Source organism: Apis dorsata, unplaced genomic scaffold, assembly GCF_000469605.1.
Source record: "Apis dorsata unplaced genomic scaffold, Apis dorsata 1.3 scaffold_265, whole genome shotgun sequence".
NCBI lineage: Eukaryota > Metazoa > Arthropoda > Insecta > Hymenoptera > Apidae > Apis > Apis dorsata.
This window is the reverse complement of record NW_006263543.1, coordinates 1,002,637-1,023,098: the sequence shown is the minus strand read 5'-3', so window position 1 is coordinate 1,023,098 and position 20,462 is coordinate 1,002,637. Positions and strand designations below refer to the sequence as shown.

The 20,462-nt window shown below is 24.3% G+C and overlaps 6 protein-coding genes across 7 annotated transcripts; 2 read left to right on the top strand and 4 right to left on the bottom strand.

The window, feature by feature from the left end:
* Positions 1 to 313: 313 nt before the first annotated feature.
* On the bottom strand, positions 314 to 2,252 carry LOC102675596 (leucine-rich repeat transmembrane neuronal protein 2-like). Its single transcript, XM_006616500.2, has 2 exons — positions 1,968 to 2,252; positions 314 to 1,742 (listed from the first exon to the last, which is right to left on the bottom strand). The coding sequence occupies exons 1-2, from the start codon at positions 1,968 to 1,970 to the stop codon at positions 444 to 446; spliced, it is 1,302 nt and encodes a 433-aa protein (XP_006616563.1). The 5' UTR covers positions 1,971 to 2,252; the 3' UTR covers positions 314 to 443.
* A 211-nt stretch (positions 2,253 to 2,463) lies between these two features.
* LOC102675321 (leucine-rich repeat-containing protein 70-like) lies at positions 2,464 to 3,910 on the bottom strand. The gene has a single exon (XM_031510862.1). The coding sequence runs from the start codon at positions 3,872 to 3,874 to the stop codon at positions 2,519 to 2,521; it is 1,356 nt and encodes a 451-aa protein (XP_031366722.1). The 5' UTR covers positions 3,875 to 3,910; the 3' UTR covers positions 2,464 to 2,518.
* A 2,361-nt stretch (positions 3,911 to 6,271) lies between these two features.
* Positions 6,272 to 10,182, bottom strand: LOC102675459 (polyribonucleotide nucleotidyltransferase 1, mitochondrial). Its single transcript, XM_006616499.1, has 8 exons — positions 9,983 to 10,182; positions 8,923 to 9,834; positions 8,649 to 8,822; positions 8,366 to 8,559; positions 8,125 to 8,288; positions 7,715 to 8,026; positions 7,249 to 7,630; positions 6,272 to 6,400 (listed from the first exon to the last, which is right to left on the bottom strand). The coding sequence occupies exons 1-8, from the start codon at positions 10,129 to 10,131 to the stop codon at positions 6,375 to 6,377; spliced, it is 2,313 nt and encodes a 770-aa protein (XP_006616562.1). The 5' UTR covers positions 10,132 to 10,182; the 3' UTR covers positions 6,272 to 6,374.
* Positions 10,183 to 10,631: 449 nt separating this feature from the next.
* LOC102672807 (complex I intermediate-associated protein 30, mitochondrial) lies at positions 10,632 to 11,724 on the top strand. The gene is made up of 2 exons (XM_006616574.2): positions 10,632 to 10,987; positions 11,077 to 11,724. Exons 1-2 carry the CDS (start codon positions 10,647 to 10,649, stop codon positions 11,597 to 11,599), a joined length of 864 nt encoding a protein of 287 aa, XP_006616637.2. The 5' UTR covers positions 10,632 to 10,646; the 3' UTR covers positions 11,600 to 11,724.
* Positions 11,428 to 12,784, bottom strand: LOC102675168 (probable cardiolipin synthase (CMP-forming)). Its single transcript, XM_006616497.2, has 3 exons — positions 12,437 to 12,784; positions 12,103 to 12,360; positions 11,428 to 12,031 (listed from the first exon to the last, which is right to left on the bottom strand). Exons 1-3 carry the CDS (start codon positions 12,782 to 12,784, stop codon positions 11,765 to 11,767), a joined length of 873 nt encoding a protein of 290 aa, XP_006616560.1. The 3' UTR covers positions 11,428 to 11,764.
* Positions 12,785 to 14,267: 1,483 nt separating this feature from the next.
* Positions 14,268 to 19,020, top strand: LOC102675010 (synaptotagmin-14). 2 transcript variants are annotated; one of them, XR_421915.2, is made up of 9 exons: positions 14,268 to 14,533; positions 15,687 to 15,875; positions 16,050 to 16,181; positions 16,261 to 16,319; positions 16,658 to 16,828; positions 16,900 to 17,220; positions 17,340 to 17,723; positions 17,843 to 18,412; positions 18,668 to 19,020. XR_421915.2 is itself a non-coding variant. In XM_006616496.2 (8 exons), the coding sequence occupies exons 1-8, from the start codon at positions 14,500 to 14,502 to the stop codon at positions 18,053 to 18,055; spliced, it is 1,503 nt and encodes a 500-aa protein (XP_006616559.1). In that variant the 5' UTR covers positions 14,268 to 14,499; the 3' UTR covers positions 18,056 to 19,020. The 2 variants fall into 2 exon arrangements, 1 of the variants encoding a protein (XP_006616559.1); XM_006616496.2 differs by having other exon boundaries at positions 17,843 to 19,020.
* The last annotated feature ends 1,442 nt before the right edge of the window (positions 19,021 to 20,462 follow it).

Sequence of the window (20,462 nt, the reverse complement as noted above, 5' to 3'; positions counted from 1 at the left end):
CATTTTTCGATTAAAATCATTTTGAATGTTTTCAAAAAATTATTGTATTTCTCAATATTATTTTGTTATTATTTGCTAATAATTTTTAATCTTTATCTATCGAAATAAGATTTTTAATTCTTAGAAACGAATTCTATACTTATGAAAAGATATCGTTCGCGTATATTTGATATAATATAATTCTTAATATTATTTTCTTTAAAAAAAATTTTTTGAAACATAACATTGAAACATAATTTTTTACACGATAAGAAAGGAAAAATGAATATTATAAACATTATTGTATATTGAAATTGTAACATTTTATTTTTACCTAATAACAATTAATAATAATGAATAATGACAGTTTAACAATAATGATAAGCGAGAAATTCAACATACAAATGTGACAATTGAAATATATTTAATCCTTTAGATTTTATTTATATTGTATGTGATAATATTCAAAAAATATATACGGTACAGTTTTGTGGTATAATTTTTAATATATTTAAATCTGTCGACATGATATCATTATTTTTTATATAAAGTTTCTGTAAAGTAAATAATGAATTCAACATCATATCTTCTATTTTTAAAAAATAATTTGACTCTAAGTTGAGATATTTCAACATTGACAAATTTTTATCCCAAGCAAACGGTAATGATTGTAATTTATTTTCTGATAAGTCTAAAAATTCTAATTCTTTAAACTCGAAAAACGCTTTTTTATCGATGTTATATATTTGATTTCCTCGTAGACTTAACATTTTTAAAGATTTTGTTACACTTATATCTTTTACATTGGTAATTATATTGTAAGCCAATGATAATTTTTTAAGATTATTTAAAAAAATTAAATTTGGAAATTTTATAAATTCATTTTTACTTAAAATCAAATTTTCTAAAGACAATATATATTCAAACATATTCTCCTCTACAATATGAAATTTATTTTGAGAGAAATCTAATGTTATTAACGATGGAATTTTGAGTTTAGGAAAATTTATTGTAGTATTTGATAATGAAAGAATTTTTAGATTTTTTGTATATTTTGGATTGAACGAGAGATTATAAAGAGGATTATTATCCAAATATAATTCTTCCACATTTCTAAAATCATATCCAATAAATTGATTGATCAAATTATTTTCTAAATGGATATTTTTCGCATACGGAAATATCGTGCTTATATTATTATTTATATATCGTAAATTAGAATCGGATAAATAAATATTATTTATTCTCGGAAATGATACTATTATTGAAGTTAAAATATCATTTTTGAAATTTTTCCAAGATAACGTTTTCAAATTTGGAAATCGCCCTTTTATTTTGACTGGTAAAAAGATTTCATCGTTTCTATTACTTTCTAAATTCTTTTGATAATCGAGAATTAATATTTTTAAATGATCATGTTTCATTTCAAGATTATTAGGCAAAATTTTATTCCGTGCTAGATCAAGACACTGTAAATTTGGAATTTCATAAAATATATCGCTAGGAACTATATTTATTTCATTATTTTCTAATGAAATTGCCTGTATTGTTTTACTTTTAATTAATTCTGTTGGTATACTATTTAAATTTAATCCTTTTAAATTTACAATTTCCTCTTGAGAACATGTTACAAAAGATTGTTTATCAAGTATTATTTTGTCTAAATTTTCTTTTATAATATTTGGATCCCAAGATATTTTGGGGCTGCATTTACTTTTTACAATGGCCAATATCAAGATAAATAAAACAGTTTTATGTTGAATCTGAAAAAATAGAAAATAGTTATAACAACAGAACATAACAACAGAATATATTACATTGTTATATATTTTGAATTACATATCAAAACGTGTTGATAATTAAAAAAATAAAAATATAAATTAATATTATTATTTATATTTAATTATTAATTTTTTTAATTATTAATTTCATAAATCTTGAAAACGATAAGTCGAAATAGAATTAAAAAATAATTGCTTGATACATACCATGTTAAACTAATAGATCAATTACTAACAAATATATCTTATTAGTAACTAAAAACCAGTTATAAACGGATTAAAAATGTACTCTATACAGTTGCTCAGGTATTTATACTCAAAATGTAGTTCCTATCTCTTAAATTATATGCATAATTTTTCATGAAGATTGATAAGTTGCAACAAAACATACTTTATTTACATTACCATGAATCAATTCCATTTATATATTCTAAGAATATCTATAATACTTATTTATCTCTCATTTGATTGCAAATGAATACCATGAAAGCATTAATTTGATTAAACATACACGTTGCGCTAGAATAGTCATGTCTTTTTAATCTAAGCAAAAAATATATACAAAATGCAAAGCACATATATATTTAAAAGCTAAATTAATATGACTTTTTTAACATACTTTTTTTGCATATTTATCTAAGTATATATCTCATGTATATAATGTAAATTAGATATAAATTAGTGACCTTCACAAAATTAAAAAATCGAGATTACCATCTAATTGATGACTGCCATGATGGAGTTGAATACTCAGAAGTTTAATATTCAGTTAATAATAAATTTGTATTCGTTTCGGTTGACATAGAAGATATGCATGATGATCTGTTAGCTTCTGAACCAATCTTTAAATAAATTGTCATAGTTTTTGGTACTATTTTCAATATACTTGACATATTAATAGATTGAATAGGATTGCGTTCCAAATATAATTGTTGTATAGGCAAAGTAGAACTATAAATCACCATTTCTAAAGAAGTGAATTTATTCCCCGATAGATTTAAATATCGAAGCTCCTTCATAAATTCACACCAATTTCTTGGCAAAAAACTTAAATAATTATCATCAAGATATAACTCCTCCAACAGCTTTTGAGTTTCAAATGTGTCCACATTGATACTTGAAATCATATTCCTGCTTATGTGTAATTTTCTTAAATTCGGCATATTGATGAAAGAGCTATACGTTAGGTATCTTAATTTATTACAATTTAACGAGAGCGTAGTTATATATAAAGGTGTTGAAATCGGAACATTTTCGAATGAATTATTATCTAATATAAGAGTCTCTAAAAATTTCAAAGATTGAAATATATCGAAATTAAAAATCGAAGAAGTATTACGAAGATTTAAATATCGAAGATTGGGCACATATTGAAATGTATTATTGTGGAAAAAACTGATTTGATTGTTCTCCAATGATAAATTCTGCAACATATACAATCCATTCAAATTAATATCATTTCCCATTCTCCTGATTTTATTATTATCTAAGGTTAACGACAATAGATTATTTAATCCTTCGAATAAGAATTCGGAAATTCCATTATTGCTTAAATTAAGATACATTAACGTGTTAGATAAAATATTATGCAGGGAACTTTGCTGAATCATATTCCCTGAAATATATAAATGTGTCAATTTTGGGAATGGATTATACAATTCACTATTTAATGTATAGATATTTGCATATTCTAAATCCAAATATCGAAGTTCAGGATATACATTTTTTATTATTATTTTTCTATCTTCTATCGAATTTGAAATTTTTTTTTGATAACCGAAACGTAATATTTCCACATTTGAAAGATTAAAAGAAAAAAAGTTTGCTGGATAAATATTATTTTCTCGGAGATCAAGATATTTTAAATTTGGCATGTTATCAAAGGTTTCTTCTTTAATCATAACAATGCCTTTTATATCAATACATCTTACAGCAGGAGAAGCAATAAAATATTTATCTATTGTTATTAAAGAAGGAAATCTTAGTATCAAAGTTTTATTTGCACAGATATCTGATGCATTCATAGATATATCGTAATCATTTGGAATAACGTTTCCATATATAATTAATGACGAAAAAGTTAAGACTATTACGAAGGTAATTAATAATTTCATGATTCCAAGATTTCTGAAAATAAAATATAAATTTTCTATTATTATTTTTAAAAAATTATTTGTTAATCAATGTAAATAAAACAATATGAAAAAATATATAAAAAATATAAAAAAATAGAAAAAATTATATAGTAATATCATATGTTAACTTTATAATATTTTAGTCTGGATGTTAAAATAAACAATTTCGATATTTTTTTAAAAGTAAATCCCCATATAAAAATACAGACAAAAAGAAATCTAATATTATTGAGATAGTAGTATCATCTTTTACTATATTTCACAAAACTTTTAATATTTTTTAATTTAATAAACTGTTATCTGTTTTAAATTAAAAATTTTTTAAATTAAAAATTCATCTCTTTTTATTTTATTTTATTTCTATTATTATTTTATTAAACTTTAAGCTACTAAAGATCATTATTTGTCAATTGTCAATTTATATTTAAATTTTGCGTATGACATGTGTTAATAATAAAAAAAATCGATAATAACATAAAATTCTAAGATTCTAAGATTATCAATCAATTATATATTTTATATAAATATATTTAATATGTATAAAACAAAATTTTTTTTAAATATGCCTACTATAAAATAATTTTCAATTAAAATCGATATAGCTCTATCTTATATCTTAATTAATATAATTAATCAATTTAATGTCTATATTATTTATATTTTCAAATATTAAATAAATCAAGTTAAAAAATGTAGATTGCTAAAAATATATTAAAACACAAAGTATCACTTAAAATCAATCTCTTATAAAAAAAAACTTTCTCGTGCATAATATTTTGTTTTAAAATAATTTAAAAATATAAAAATATTCAAGATGATTTTAATTTAATTATGTATCGCAAATTCTTTTTTAGAAGAGATTCTCTTTTTCTTTCTTATAAAATCAAATTATACATTATATTTGTTACTTAATGAATTTTAATGAAATTATATTTATTATTAATGAATAGCAAAACTATTATTTCGAACTACTTTGATTACATGTTTATATGTTTAATATAAAAAATAATAATGAAATTTTTATGTATCAATATAAAAGATAATTTTCAAATTTATAAAAATTGATATTTTTCTATTAAAAAATGTTTACATAATCGTTGATTCAATAATCGTCGTTTCAATAATCGTTGATTCGAATAAAATTAAATAATACATACGTTTTAGCATCAAAATGTTTAAGAACATTTATATAAGTATAAATATTAAATAATAAATATAATTTATATATTTTATTTTATTCACTTTATATACATCAAAACATAACACTTTCTTTATATTATCTTCCTGCACTTTTCTTATTAAATAATTAAATAAAATTAAATAACAAAACTTTATATATATATATATATACATAAAGTTATCTTTTTAATGCGCGAACAATATCAACTAATAGATAATTGATATTGTATATCTCTGATATGATTTTTCAAAACAAATTGAAAAAAAAATTAAAAAAATTGAAATGAAGATTTTTAAAAAGATAATAAATTAAGATAATAAATTTATTTATCATTACTTATCATTTTCTAACTTATTTATCGTTTAATATCGTTTAATAGACATTAAATTGATAAATTATATAAATCTAATTAATTGGTTTTTTCTTTTATGGAATTTATTTAATGAATTATATTATCATATGTATATATTGATTATATTAGATTATAAAAATTATAATAGATTGCAAAGTATTGTGATAATTATTTTAAGCTATTTATAGATTATATATAGATATTTATATATAAGCTATATAAGCGATATATATAGATAAATATATACACATATACATAGACATATATCTTTTCAAAACTTCGAAATCATTCTTTTTCTCTTTTTAATGTAAAATTGAATAAAATGTTTTTCATTTTAGATTTATAAAGAAGCTATTCTTTTATTAATTTTTTTTTTCTTCTTTTCACTATTTTAATGAAAGATGAATTTTGAATCAAGATAAATGAAAAAAATAGACAACAGGATGGGTTTTTTTGACTAGATAAAAAGTTACTTAGAACAATATTCTTCATTTGATATTTGGTGGCTCTTAATGAGATTTTTATCATTTCCATTAAATAATTTCAATAATTGTGATATTTTTTATGAGTACATTAAGAAACTACATCATTCGATATTCCCGAATATAAAAAAAAATAAGATTTATTTTAAATAATTTTAAATTTAATTGTTATCAAAAAACAGTAAGAATTATAAAGTGCTTATATTTCTTTAATAACGACGATACAAAAGTCATAATACGAAAATATTAAATATCGCGATAAAAGTGAAATTTAAGAACTCAAACATATTATCATGAATGAAAAAAACATTTTGAAAAAACTTTCTTATATTTTATTTAACAATAGATTTTTTATTTTACAAAAAAATTCAGTCCTTTTTTGCATTTTTATTGGACGTCTTTTCCAAATTAGATATATTTTTTTTAATATCATGTTGATGAATCACCTGTGATGGATTTTCGTATTTATGTTTTATGTGCGTCCAAAGTCTCTGTAGAAAAAATAATAAATATTTGATAATTAAAAATTTGTAATTTAAAATTTATACAGAAATTACAACAAATATTTGAAAATATAAATAAATTATAATGCAAATTATATTATCATATTGTAAAATTTATTTATTTAAAAATAACTTTAGCGTAAACAATTTTTAAACAAACATATTACTTTAGTATATATTTAATTTCAAATTTCATTTCAAAAAAAAAAATAGTTTCGAATACGATATAATTAAAAGATTAATAGCATACTCCTTTGTTTATCCATTCAAAAATATTTTCACAAGCGTGATCATAAGCTCTTTCAAAAAATACAGATGCGATAACGATACTAAGAACAAAACTAGATGTCCGTTTAAAAATATAGCGATAAATGAAACGTGAAATCATTTCTAATATTTTGATTTTAAATCACTTTTAATAGATATATTTGAATATATTAATTAGACGATCTAACTTGAAACGAGCTACATATCTGGTTGATGTTATATTCATAATAATCAATCATTGAATTATTAAATTTGTATATTATTTTAAATTAAAAAATTTAATAAGGATTTGAAAAAGTTTTATTCTGAATAAAAAAACGTGAATCGTCAAATTGAATTAGAAATATTTTAATATAATTTCATTATATAAACGATATTTAATATTATGTAAGAAAATATTACTTAAATCATTTAATAAAAATACGAATAAAAATTTTAATAAAATAATTAATTATATTTTATGATATTATTATTTTTAATATACAATTATTATATTATATTTAGTATTATATTATATTTGTCTTTTTAAAAAAATATAAAAACTATTTATAATGATTTTTTTTGCTAACCTTCAGTAACATTGGAATTTTGTTGCATAATTGGAATTTGCAATACTTTTCGAGATAATCTAATTCGTCCATTTACTGGATCTCGTCCAAAATATTTTACTTTTATTTCATCTCCAACATTCAATCCAAGTACACTAGGATGATGAATTTTACGTTGATCTAATTGTGAATTAGGTAATAAAGTTGGTACCATAGTCGAATATAATGTAACCATAACTCCAATTTCACGAATTTCAGTTATTTTTGCTGTATAAATATCACCAAATGTCAATGTAGGTTCCGTTTCTGTTTCCAAAATTTTATTTATCATATATTTCGCTTCATCCATTGCATTTTGATTAGGCGCAAATATAGAAAATGTTGTATCATTTAGCGAATATATCTACAAAAAAAAAAAATAATAAATGCTAAGTAATTTTCATAAATTCACTAAATTAATCAATTTCTATTTTTTCTTTGAATTTACATTAACTCCAGTTTCATGCAATATCTTTTTTATATTTGATCCTCCAATTCCAAGAAATTTTCCTCTTTGATGCACTGGTATTTCTATAGTATCAAGTATAGGTTTATTCATTTTTTTATCATTTGCTGGAGAAGATATTACTGCATTCATAATATTAATAATTCGATTTTTTGCTGAATTTGCATTTTGAATAGTTTTCATTATCACTTTTAAAGGAATTCCTGGTATTTTTACATCAGCTTGGAAAGCAGTAAATCCTTTCTTTGTACCTGCAATTTTGAAATCCATGTCTCCAAGATGATCTTCTATACCCTGATTATATAGGAAATCAAGAATTAATCTTTTTATATTATGAATTATATATAATATATCATTAATTATATATCAATAATAATAAAATAAATTATTACAGATATGTCAGTTAAAATTTTATAATTGTTTTCTTTTAAATCAATATTATCAGTACTATTGCAGACTAATCCCATAGCTACACCAGCTACAGGAGATAATATTGGCACACCTGCATTCATTAATGCTAAACTACCACCACAAATAGAAGCCATAGAAGATGAACCTTTATATAAAATAAGAAAAAATATTTAAATTTACATGTATACAAATAAGATTTATTTCCATATTTATATTACTTACCATTTGATTCTAATACTTCACTTGTTAATCTTATAGCAAATGGATAATCTTGAGGTATAACTGGTTGCAATCCTTTTTCTGCTAATGCTCCATGACCAATTTCTCTACGATCTATTCCGATAATTTTACCTGTTTCATTTACAGCATATGGAGGAAATTCATAATGTAGAAAAAAATTTTTCTCTTTTATACCACTGCAAATTGTAAAAAAATATTGATTTATTTATATATTCATTTCCAAATTTATATTTGTGAATATTAATAAATAAAGTATTTAGTCTACCTAGAAAACATTGAAATAGTATCTAATTTAAGAGAACTTTCTATACTATCAAGAGTTACTGTACATAAAACTTGAGTTTGTCCTCTTTGAAATAAAGCAGAACCATGGAGAGGTTGAAATAAATCAACCTGACAACTTATATCTCTTAATTCATTTATTTCACGACCATCACATCTAAAATTATTTAAATCTTTATAACTTTTCATTAATTTTAATTTCAGTTTCAATTAAATTTAAAAGTAAATAAAATATAATATTTTTTAATAAAAAATACCTTTTATCTGTTTCAAATATTAAAGATCTGAAAATTTCTTTAGAAATATTGCTAAAAATTTTTAAAGCATTTTCAATAAATTTTGAATCATGATTTTTTATACTTTCTAACATTCTATCTCTCAAATTAAAAATAGCATTGTCTCGCGAAATTTTATCATGAGAATGACAATTAAAAATTTCACGTAATTCATCCGACACAAATTCTCTTACAAATTTTTTCACATCATTGTTTGATTCATCATCACTGACAATATTCAATTTAGGTTTGCCAATTTGTTTTTGTAATTCTGATATAGACTGTATAATTGTTTGACATTCTTTAGTACCTAATTTTATTGCTTTTCGAAGTTCTGGTTCTAAAATATCATTTGCTGATCCTTCTATCATAACAACTAAATTTTTTGATATACATGATAAAACAAGATTTAATTTACTTTGTTGAAGTTCACGTTTTGAAGGATTAATTATATATGTATTGTCAATTAAACCAATTCTTACAGCTGCTACAGGTCCATTCCATGGAATATCCGAAATGCTTAAAGCTGCAGATGCAGCATTGATAGATAATACATCTGGATTATTAATTCCATCAATAGATAATAAATTACATACTATCTGTGTTTCATATGAATATTTTGGTTGAAATAGAGGACGTAATGATCTATCTATTATTCTACTAATAAGAATTTCATGATCTGTAAAACCTAATTCTCTACGAAGAAAATTTGTTGGTATACGACCTATTGCAGCCGCTTTTTGTCTATAATTTACAGTTAATGGAATTATAGAATTATTAGATAATACATTTTTTCTAACTACAGTTGTCATAATTGATGTATCGCCAATCGTAGCAAGAACACTTCCATTTGTAAATCGTGCATATTTCCCAGTTGATAATTTAATTTCCGACCTAAAAAAATATTTGAAATAAAAAATAATAAATATAAAGTAAATGTAATTAAATAATATATAACAATTTATTCACATTATATTTATTATTCACATTATTTTTATTATTATAAATATTTATGACTTAGGTTAAAGAATAATATTCTTACCCATTAGATAACTTTATATTTATATTCTGTTCAGTATTACTTGATATAAATTTAATGTGAAATGTATTTTCAATTTTATTATGATTTTTCAATCGCAAAAAAATGAAATTTCTATTATTTAATAACCTATAATACCTAAATAGCATCATTTTCGTACTAATTTCATTTCAACATATTCATAGTTGCCAACATTTACAAAGAAAAAATCCTATTATAAATTTTTTATTAAGTATTGTAAAAATATATACATAAAGATTAAATTATATTTTATTTTATTAATGAATATCAATTTTTCTTATTTATAAGTAGTATTTATTAAATTATATTATTATTATATTAAACTTATATATTTTTAAGATTGATTTATATTGCATTTTCGTATGTCAAAATAATTAAGAAAATTAAAAAAAAAATTCAATATATGTAACTATTAAAAAGAATAATAATAACTATTAAAAAGAATAATAAAAAAACTAAAATATAAAAATCTTTAATCAAATTTAAAATTATGTTTATATTATAATTTTTATACAAATTATATTATCTATAATCTAATCACACTGATCGAATTTTTCGTATGCAATACATTATAACATGATCAACAAAGTTATAATATCAGTCAAAAAAAAGTTATAATTTATAATTTAATCGTGTGAAAAAAAATATGGAAAAAAGTATTTTTCGTCTATTAAAATCATATTTTAAAAATTCTTTAACCATTAAAAGATTTTACAAAGAGTATAAATCGGATCATCCGGTGTTCGATAGAAGAATAGAGGATAAAAATCTTAGTTTTTTTCAGAAAATAGAAAAAGTATATTGTACATGTAGAGATGAATGTAAATTATTTATACATGAAACATTGCAGAAATATTCAATATATCCAAATAAATTTACAGTAAATGAAATTGATATTGTATGGAAATTTGATGGATCTCAAAAGTCGCTGGATCAATGGATTGTAAATTCTGACAGTGATTATGGACATGGTTATTCAAGTGCTAAGTAACTACATAATATTTTATATGCTATCACATTTTGAAAAAATGTAAGTAAATTAGTATTAAAAAAATGCTTTTTTTATTATTTTTTAGGTTAGAATTGTCATCTCATGGTTATGGAATATTTCACGGTATATTAAATACCACTCCAGTAAAAGATGGTGAAACAACAGATAGTGGTTACTGTAATATCACTACAATTCCAAAATTTAAATCTTTTTATCGAATAGATGAATATGATTGGATTGAGTATAATGAAATTGTATTACGAGTTAGAGGAGATGGTAGAACTTATATGTTAAATATCTTACAAAAAAACCTAAAATTTACTGAAGTTAATAATTTTATTTATCATTATTTTATGTATACAAGAGGTGGTCCATATTGGCAAATAGTTAGAATTCCTTTTTCAAAATTTGTGATTTGTAACAAAGGACAAATTAATGAAAATCAATATCCCTTAGTTAATAATACTGTTACAAATTTTGGTATTACAATTGCTGATAAAATATCAGGTCCTTTTAAATTAGAAATTGATTATATTGGTGTTTGTCGTAATACAAATATTTCTGAAAATTTTGCATATGAAACATATGAAGTAAATAGAAATGAATAATAATCTTTTTTTTTATCAGATAAAGTAAGAATTATAAAGTAAGAATAATTTTTTTTATTAATTTTATTTATGTAGTAAATATGGAGTAAATACTTAAATATTTAAATAAAGTAAATAATAAATTTATATACATTAATTTATTGTTGTAATCATTAACATATATGCTTAAAAAGATGTTTTTGATGAAGTTTTTTTTCTTAAGAATTTATATGTATTTTTTGATATTAAATAACTTAAACCTCCTGCTAATGTCGTTAATGCTGTTATGTAACAGGAAGCTATTAAAATTGGATGATTTACAAAATGAAATACAGGTGCAGCCAATGTTCCAGCAACAAAAGATAATTGAATAGCAGTATTGATTTTACTTATGGATGTTGGAGCTAATTGTGCTGTTGCATATGTAGGATTAAAATATCTTGCAAAAGTTTTCTGAAATATATTTTATAAATAAACAATCACTTATACAAATATTTATATATAATTTAATAATATATACATACTGGAGAAGGTAAAGATTTATATCTTATGTATGAAGCAGCAGATATTAAGACAATATCTCGTGTAATAACAAGACACGTTAAAGGAATAGGAACCAATCCTACCCAGGCCAAAGATAGGAATAGTGTACCTACAAGTAATTTATCTGCAACTGGATCTAGAAAAGTACCAAGTTTAGAAGCTTGTGATGACCATGTACGTGCAATCCATCCATCAGCTAGGTCACTAAATCCTGCAAATACTAATAACCACAATGCTATCTGTAACAAACAAATCATAAATATCAAAAATAATAAACATATATTCACATATTTATATATTCACCTGATATTTTACCTGATAATCTTGTGATAAAATTAAATAACTTAAATATGGTGATGTTAAAATTCGACCCATACAAAGAAAATTTGGCACTGTCCAAATATTTTCTTTCTCAATAATTATTTCTACTTTCCGTTTAGTCTGTTTGATACCTTGAAGCATTGTTCTTGAAACATTATGTTTTTTTCTACTAATATTTTCCTTTTTAATATAATTTTTATGATGATTAGTAATTCCAGTAGAATATATTTTTGCATGATAAATTAAATATTGTTTCAAATATTTTTCCAACCAATATTTATTTAAGATTGAATATTTATTTATTGTAGATTGTTTCAAGCATAATATTGTAAATTGATTCATAATTGTTTATTCCTAAGATAATTTAATGGAAAAAAAGATATTATAAATATTAAGATCACAATATATTTATTTATATTTTATTAAAAAATGTAAGTACATAATATACAAGTATGAATAAATTTATATTATATTAATAAATATTTTAATAATAATAATATTATATAATATTATTTCTAATAAAATTATTTAAGAACAAGTTGTTAAATTAAAAGTTAATATAAAACTAATATTAAACTAAAAATATTAAAATTAAAATTGTTAATAAAGAAATAAAATGAAATACATCATATATACATATATTAAAACATTTTATAATAAACTTTATAGTAAAAAATTTATTGAATTAATATATAAAAAAGAAATTTTATTTTCGAGGTTATGTTATTGAATAATATAAAACTTACCTATCAAGTTAAATTTGTTATACTTTAATATGTACCGAAAAAAAATTAAAACTATTGTTTTTCAAAAAATTAAAAAAAAATTAATTATGTGATTAATCCTATCATATTTAATCATAATTTTTCTATTTCAAAATCAAGTTAGTCTTGAACGAGTTAAATAATATTCATATTGGTTAACTAAAATTAATTTCATTAACAAATTGTTGTATTACAGTCTTATATTAATTCTAATTCAATTAATAATATATGCATTAAAAAGTCAATGTGCCAGTTATTTAAAATACATAATAACAAAAGGGTGAAAAAAATAATTTCGTGAAGTGTTTCTATTTTCTTAATAGACAAATTCTTATATGTTTATAATATATTGATTATCGATGATGAGAACCATCATTGTTTTTTAATATTTACACTCAAATAAATCATATATTAAAATATAATAACTATAGACAGTATTTATTATATAAGATATAATAAGATATAATTTATATTTCTTTATAATGCTTTAAATTTTTTAAATTAATTTTAAAATTAATTATTAAATGAATTTAATTATTAATACAATTTAATTATTAAATGATGCAGTATTTATTATTAGTTTATAATTATCAGTATATAATTATCAGTTTCTTAATCAGTTTACTTTTTAAATAGCCTATATGAATTTAATCGTATATTACAATATGATTATGATATGATTACGATGTGATTACGATATGATTAAAAATATAATAAAAATATAATAAAAATATTTATTTAATAATTGAAGGATGAGAGATATATATTAAAAGAAGTAAAATAAAAAAAAATTTATTTCATTCAAAATTCTTTTATTTAAGATATATTAAATTCAATATAGTATTTTTTTTTTTTTAAATAAATAGAACATAATATATTTTTTTAACTAAAAAATAGTATAAGTTAAATATAATAATTATTGATAAATGTATTGATAATGTTATAATTAAATATATAATATAAAAAAATTACAAACTTCATACTAAAGAAATTATCTCAAAATGAGAATCCCTGTTGAAAAAAAAATTTTCGTTATAAGAATGTGTGCCCGCGAAACGCATGCGTATAACTGGTCGAAGTATTGCAGGCGCACGACTCGCAAGCAACAGAGTGCTGTGTACATCTCCGCCTACGTATTATTATTTGTCTGTCTCATAACCACGCTTTTTGTTGATCGTGATCAACCACGAGTTTTAAACAGTTTCGAATAATGAATTCATCATTTGTAAAAGACGTATTGTGGCTTGTTGACAAAACGACGTAAGAAGGCTTTAATGCAATACGAAGGCAAGCATGATTCTGGCAGGATCAGACCATTTTCTGGCGGGTAAGTCCACTATCTTCTATTTATTACCTACTTCTTTCCGAATTTAATTGTTCAAACGTAAACTTTTATAATGAGATGTTAACCTCAAAATATTGATGATTGTAGAAAGAAATTAAATAAGTAAGTATTCATTTACGATAGAGTTAGCAAATTAAGTGAAATGTGCGTTCCTTTTTATATCCTTTTCGTTATGTCTTTCTTAGTTAAATATATACATGCATTATATACATGTTTCTAATAGATTTAAATTTTAATACATTTAATTTTTAATAAAAATTAATCTTAACTATAGTATAACAACTATCTTTTAATATACTGTTAGATTCTGACAATAGAAAATGTTCCACATATGTAGAATATGTATATCGTTCGCTTTGATTAATCGAAAATGATTCGAATGTGAATGTATGCCACGGCTTCCGCATTGCGCAAATTAAGATTATTTCAAAATTCACTGTCTTGAATAATATTTTATTATTATTTATTTGCTTTTTTTTCATGAAAGAAAATCAAATGATAATTTTAATAGTATATGGAGATCGAAAATATGATAATTTGGAAAACAATTTTTTAACAAATCTATATAAGTTATTAATAAATAGCACAAATATATATAATTTTTTATATTATATATTATAATATTCATTCCTTTTAATGACGAGTTCTGATATTTTCGACAAAAATTATTAGAATCAATAAATTTTTGTAAGATCTCGATATCGCGAATCATATTCATTATTTAATATAGAGTAGTGGTTGCGTGATAAGTGAAGCGATAGTTAATTATTCCAGGTCATTACGACGTAATGTGTCGCTGCTGTTATAACGCGTTCGATACATCGACTACACGTACAACCGCCGGTCGGGAGAAAGATTTAATCGGTGTATGGGTGAACGCCTTTCTCCGTAGTCAATAAATAACTTTTGCTTTGAACGTGCTCTTTTTAATCATGTTTTTTTACATCTATGAAATCTTCCTTCCGGTCCATATCATCATTCTTCTTTCAATGCACTTTATGTTTGTTTTTTTTTTTCACTTCTCGTTTTTTTAATTCATTTTCATGATTTTTATGATCGATCGATTTGTCGGATAAATAACTTACACAACCAATAATTTATATCAACTAATTGTTCTCAATCGATCAATTTACAGTACCGGTAGAAGCAACAGCATTTTTGGGTGCTGTTGCTGGTTTTGTGGTTCTTCTGTTGGCTCTTTTCCTGTACCTATCACGCAAATGGTGCTTTACTCCGCCGTCCACAACCACACTTTTCGGCGGCGTTTGCGTGCCTCTTTGCGAATCTAATAATGGCTCGACTTCTCAAATTACAAAGAACATAGGTAGGTTAATGCATAATTGATCCTATGCTTTTAATATTAAAATTTTTTGGAAAATATAACAATCAAAACAGACGCAATGATCCCAGTCCTTTCAAAGATCGTTATCAGCTACTTTGTACTTGAAATTAAAGTGAACATTGGGTTTAATATGCGATTTGAAAATGAAACTTGCAGGAAAAGCATTTTCCTATTCGGATCCAGAGACTAGTTCCGATTCGGAAGAAGATGTCCGTCGATTGAATTCTCATTCTCATCCACCGCCGGATACTTTAACTATCCAAGCAGAGGATGGACCGACTATCTTGGGTTAGTTTCCATTTTTTTCTATTTTTTTCTCTTTCATTTATTTTGTTCATTCCTAATTGATCATATATTAATGTTTCAGATGCTGGCACCACTTCTAGCAGCTGCACAGAAGAACACTCGTCCAATGATCAACAACAAGTGAGTAAAAAAAGATATGTTTTAATTATGTGCGTTCGAATTTCATTTTTTTGATCTGTCTAATTGCCATACAAATAATTAATCGGAATTTGAATTTCCCGGATATCCTCCCAGATATCTTATCACGCAATATTTTAACCACATAAAATCTCATCACTTTTTGATGATTTATTTGTTTATATTAGTTCAATATCTAAAATTTATTATTAATATATTTTCCAAATAAATAATTTTTAAATAAGAAAGAAAAAATATAATAAACAAATTTAATAAATTTTTTAATTTATTTATTGTTTGTTATTGATTTCTATGAAGCAATAATTTTGTTTGACACATAGTGCGTGGTAGAAGTGGGAGCTTCCGGTCTTGACAGTAGAGAACAAGAAGTAGAAGTGGAGCAAAATGGTTCAACTACTAACGATGTTATTACAACAATGGGTACTATCACCGAAGAAGTGGGTAGCTTGGAAGTCGCTTTTCTATATGATGCACCGATGCGCGAGATGACAGTTTGTATTAGTTAATTTCATTTATAAAATTCATTCATAATTTGATAGCTGATAGATTTGTATTTTCATAGGTTCATGTATTGCAAGGCCGAAATTATCCTGAAGGTATAGGCGGCAGTCAAGTTCGACTAGTATTATTACCATCGAAGAAACAACGACGCAAAACTCGGGTGCGTCAAGGTACATCTCCACAATACATGGAGAGTTTTTTACTTCCACGAGTAAATCCGGAGGATGTAAATGCCATGGGTGTACGCTTAAGAGTATATTTATGGGGCGGAAGAATGCGTAGAGAAAGATTGTTAGGCGAAGCGAGAGTCTCTTTCGATCAAATTAATCTTCAGCTTGAAACTACACTTTGGTTAACGCTACAACCTCCACCTTTTTCTTCGGTAAAATATTTATATAATTGTCATATTTATATTATTTATACATATTAGTTATATGTATTTTATTTATTTATAAATTCTGAACAAAATAATATATTAATAAAATAAATATAATCTTTAAGGTACAAGATTGGGGAACAACTAGTAGTTTGACTCGCAGCGATTCGACAGGATCACAACAATCAGTTCAATCATATGCATCACCTACTGCACGTGTGCCAACTTATGCATCGCATACTATACCTCCTTATGGCAGTAGTATGAAGGGTGGAAGTGTAGCGGAGATTTTAATAGGTTTGGCTTATAATGGAACGACTGGACGTTTATCGGTAGAGATAATCAAAGGATCTCATTTTCGTGGTGGTGGTGGGAATGACACGAAACCACCTGATACATATGTTAAGCTTGCTCTTGTAGATAGTAATGGTCATGAAATGGAACGATCAAAAACTGGTTTGAAACGTGCTCAGCCGAATCCTCTTTATAAGGAAACATTTATATTTCAAGTATGTTTTGCTAATTATTGCTTTATTGAATAATTAAATAAAAAAATTTAAGCATATTTTTTTCTTTTCTATAAATTAATTTAATCCAATTATCCAATTTAATCTAATATTTTGTTTAGGTTGCACTATTCCAACTTGGAGATGTAACACTCTTTTTATCGGTTTATAATCGACGAAGAGGTGGAATGGGAAGAAAAGGAAGAGAAATGATTGGTTGGCTCAGTTTAGGATTAAACAGTTCCGGTTCGGAGGAGCTTCAACATTGGAATGATATGCGTGCAGCAAGGCAACCGACGCAAGTTCAACGTTGGCACTCGTTGCTACGTCCTTGAAATATACGATCACGAAAGAATTTTTATTACAAAACAACATTCCATGTTAACGATAACGATATGGTTTGATCAATGGAACACAGTACAGATCACGGTTACTCTTGTACACCGTGATGACTGATCGTGTAGCAAAGCAACTGAATTTTTCAAGATGAATGCGGCTGCGCTCTATTGGATGCCGTTTGTACTGCCCGAACAGAACAAAGAAGTCAATATATTGATCTGTTGATCCTGTGAATCAGAGCTGTCATAATTTAGCATGTGGTAACTCTGAATTCAAAACTCTATCGATGTACCAAGTACATTCCTTTTTGATACGCTGGACGGAGTTGAGGGTGTTTCCAACATACATATTACGTATGTATATTACATATACAAACAGAGAAAGAACGCGACGCGTATACTATTCATACACTTACACGTATTTATTTACATATACGCACAATACATTTCAATTACACGCGCATACAAATATGCAAACATACATTTTATCGGTCCCAAAAGTCGAATGTATATATTACCAGATGGACCGCAAAACTGACTTCGATTCGATATGTGCCTGAGCCAACCTTAATCGTTTATTTTTTACTTTGTGCCTTTCACCCTTTTTAGGCCGCGTGTCCATCGACGGAGAATCGTCGTGGGATACCCAGCCGAGTCGAGAGCCCATTATGAACCGCGATCCTCTAGTCGTTCTCTTTTGGACGAGTTAAATTAAACTAACGTAACTTTTTCTCTCTCGACTCCGCGATATTTTCAACGGAATATTCGATTTACAGTGCTTATTTGTTCGATACATTCGATATTACAAATCTTGGCGTTTTGATCATATGGTTCGAGAATGGATTGATATGCAAAAAGAATTAATACCTTGTTGCATTTGTTTGATTTTCGACTATTACTCTTTGTGTGAAATAGAAAACAATTCCTAAATAAATAAATAGATTATATTAATTTCTTATATATTTATGTCTATTTATTTTTTTTCTATCTAATATTCTTCGTACATATATATATTTATTTAATATTGGATAATACTAAAACAGCAGAAAGTTACATCAACAATAATTTTCCAAGTTATTTGATATCAATCAATAAATATATGTACTAACAGTTATATGTATATTTATAATTATATATAAGCGCTACATTATGAATATTTCGTATATGCAAGATATCGGTTAATCAATTAATAGGATCGAGGGATAGTTAATCGATGGAATAAAAAGAACGTATTACGAGGACATATTCACAATTCAACGACGCACAATAAACTCATAAAACACCTTGTAAATTCAGATGTGATCGTAGAATTAATATTACTAATAAATTAGTAATATACGTTATCGTGAGTACGATAGATTACGTAGAAATGTTTTTTTCACGTATTTGTATTAGTGGGAATTGGTTACTGATGAAACGGGCGACTGATTAATGAATAAAAAATATCAGATACTATGAATAGTTTAATGCTTGACTTTTTCAAGCTTTATATAATATTTAGGTGATTACCAATGATTAATCCATGCTCGAACTATTCTCTCGTTTACGTATTTAGATAATGTATAACGCGATTGCAAGGACTCAGAAGTTTTTTTGATACAAATATAAGTAAATAATTATGAATTTTCTCTATAAAATGTGCAAAAGTTCTTTTTACAATGCTTTCCTTGAAAAAATACTTTTAAGGCTTTCAAATTTAGCATAATCATCAATAATCGATAATATTGTAGTAATGAGTGTTTATTGACATTGTCTAACTTTTAATCTTTTTAGAAAGCGAGAAAAAAATAATGGAAGAAAAGAATATATAATAAAGTGTGCGATTGAATTATTCAAGTTTCTACTTTGAATAAAGTTTTAAGCGTATTGAAATTTTAGCTAACTATTATTAGGATACTTTTTCACTTCTGAGTCCTGGTAAAATAAATCGTATATTGTACAGTCTGTTTATAAACAACACGATGTTGAAGATGAGAAATTTGAGAAAAATAGAAAGAGTATATTCGGTTTCTCGTCACGGATGAAACAAATGTAACGATAAAAACAGAATGTTTTCGAAATATTTATGATGATAATTAATGAGTAAGGCTTTTTCAGGGTGATTTCTATGCCTTTGATTGTTCCCGATTTGTTACGATATAGTTGTAATTGCATCGAACTATTTTAAAACAAATGACTGGCTTTTGCGAGATGATTCAATGATGATGAAATGCAGAATGCTTGATTAAAGATATTTAAAATATCGATTAGACAAAAAGAGTGTATGAAGTTCAATTTTATTTATCTAATTATTAATGTTCTATGAGCATGAATGTATGGAATGAAAAGATACTCGTGATATTACAATCTTGTTGTCTGGTGTTTTATTCTATTGTGTCGCTTTCTCGAGTGTTCGGTGCTTATA

Bases quoted from the DNA above. Each gene is read 5' to 3' on its own strand.
- LOC102675010 (XM_006616496.2), top strand. From the start codon at position 14,500: ATGATTCTGGCAGGATCAGACCATTTTCTGGCGG. The intron at 16,182-16,260 runs GTTAGTTTCCAT...TTAATGTTTCAG, and splicing joins GGATGGACCGACTATCTTGG to ATGCTGGCACCACTTCTAGC. The intron at 16,320-16,657 runs GTGAGTAAAAAA...TTTGACACATAG, and splicing joins CGTCCAATGATCAACAACAA to TGCGTGGTAGAAGTGGGAGC.
- LOC102675459 (XM_006616499.1), bottom strand. From the start codon at position 10,131: ATGATGCTATTTAGGTATTATAGGTTATTAAATAATAGAAATTTCATT. The intron at 8,823-8,922 runs GTATTTTTTATT...AAATAATTTTAG, and splicing joins ATATTTGAAACAGATAAAAG to ATGTGATGGTCGTGAAATAA. The intron at 8,560-8,648 runs GTAGACTAAATA...TACAATTTGCAG, and splicing joins ACTATTTCAATGTTTTCTAG to TGGTATAAAAGAGAAAAATT.
- LOC102675321 (XM_031510862.1), bottom strand. From the start codon at position 3,874: ATGAAATTATTAATTACCTTCGTAATAGTCTTAACTTTTTCGTCATTA.
- LOC102675168 (XM_006616497.2), bottom strand. From the start codon at position 12,784: ATGAATCAATTTACAATATTATGCTTGAAACAATCTACAATAAATAAA. The intron at 12,361-12,436 runs GTAAAATATCAG...TGTTTGTTACAG, and splicing joins TTTTATCACAAGATTATCAG to ATAGCATTGTGGTTATTAGT. The intron at 12,032-12,102 runs GTATGTATATAT...AATATATTTCAG, and splicing joins ATAAATCTTTACCTTCTCCA to AAAACTTTTGCAAGATATTT.
- LOC102672807 (XM_006616574.2), top strand. From the start codon at position 10,647: ATGGAAAAAAGTATTTTTCGTCTATTAAAATCATATTTTAAAAATTCT. The intron at 10,988-11,076 runs GTAACTACATAA...ATTATTTTTTAG, and splicing joins CATGGTTATTCAAGTGCTAA to GTTAGAATTGTCATCTCATG.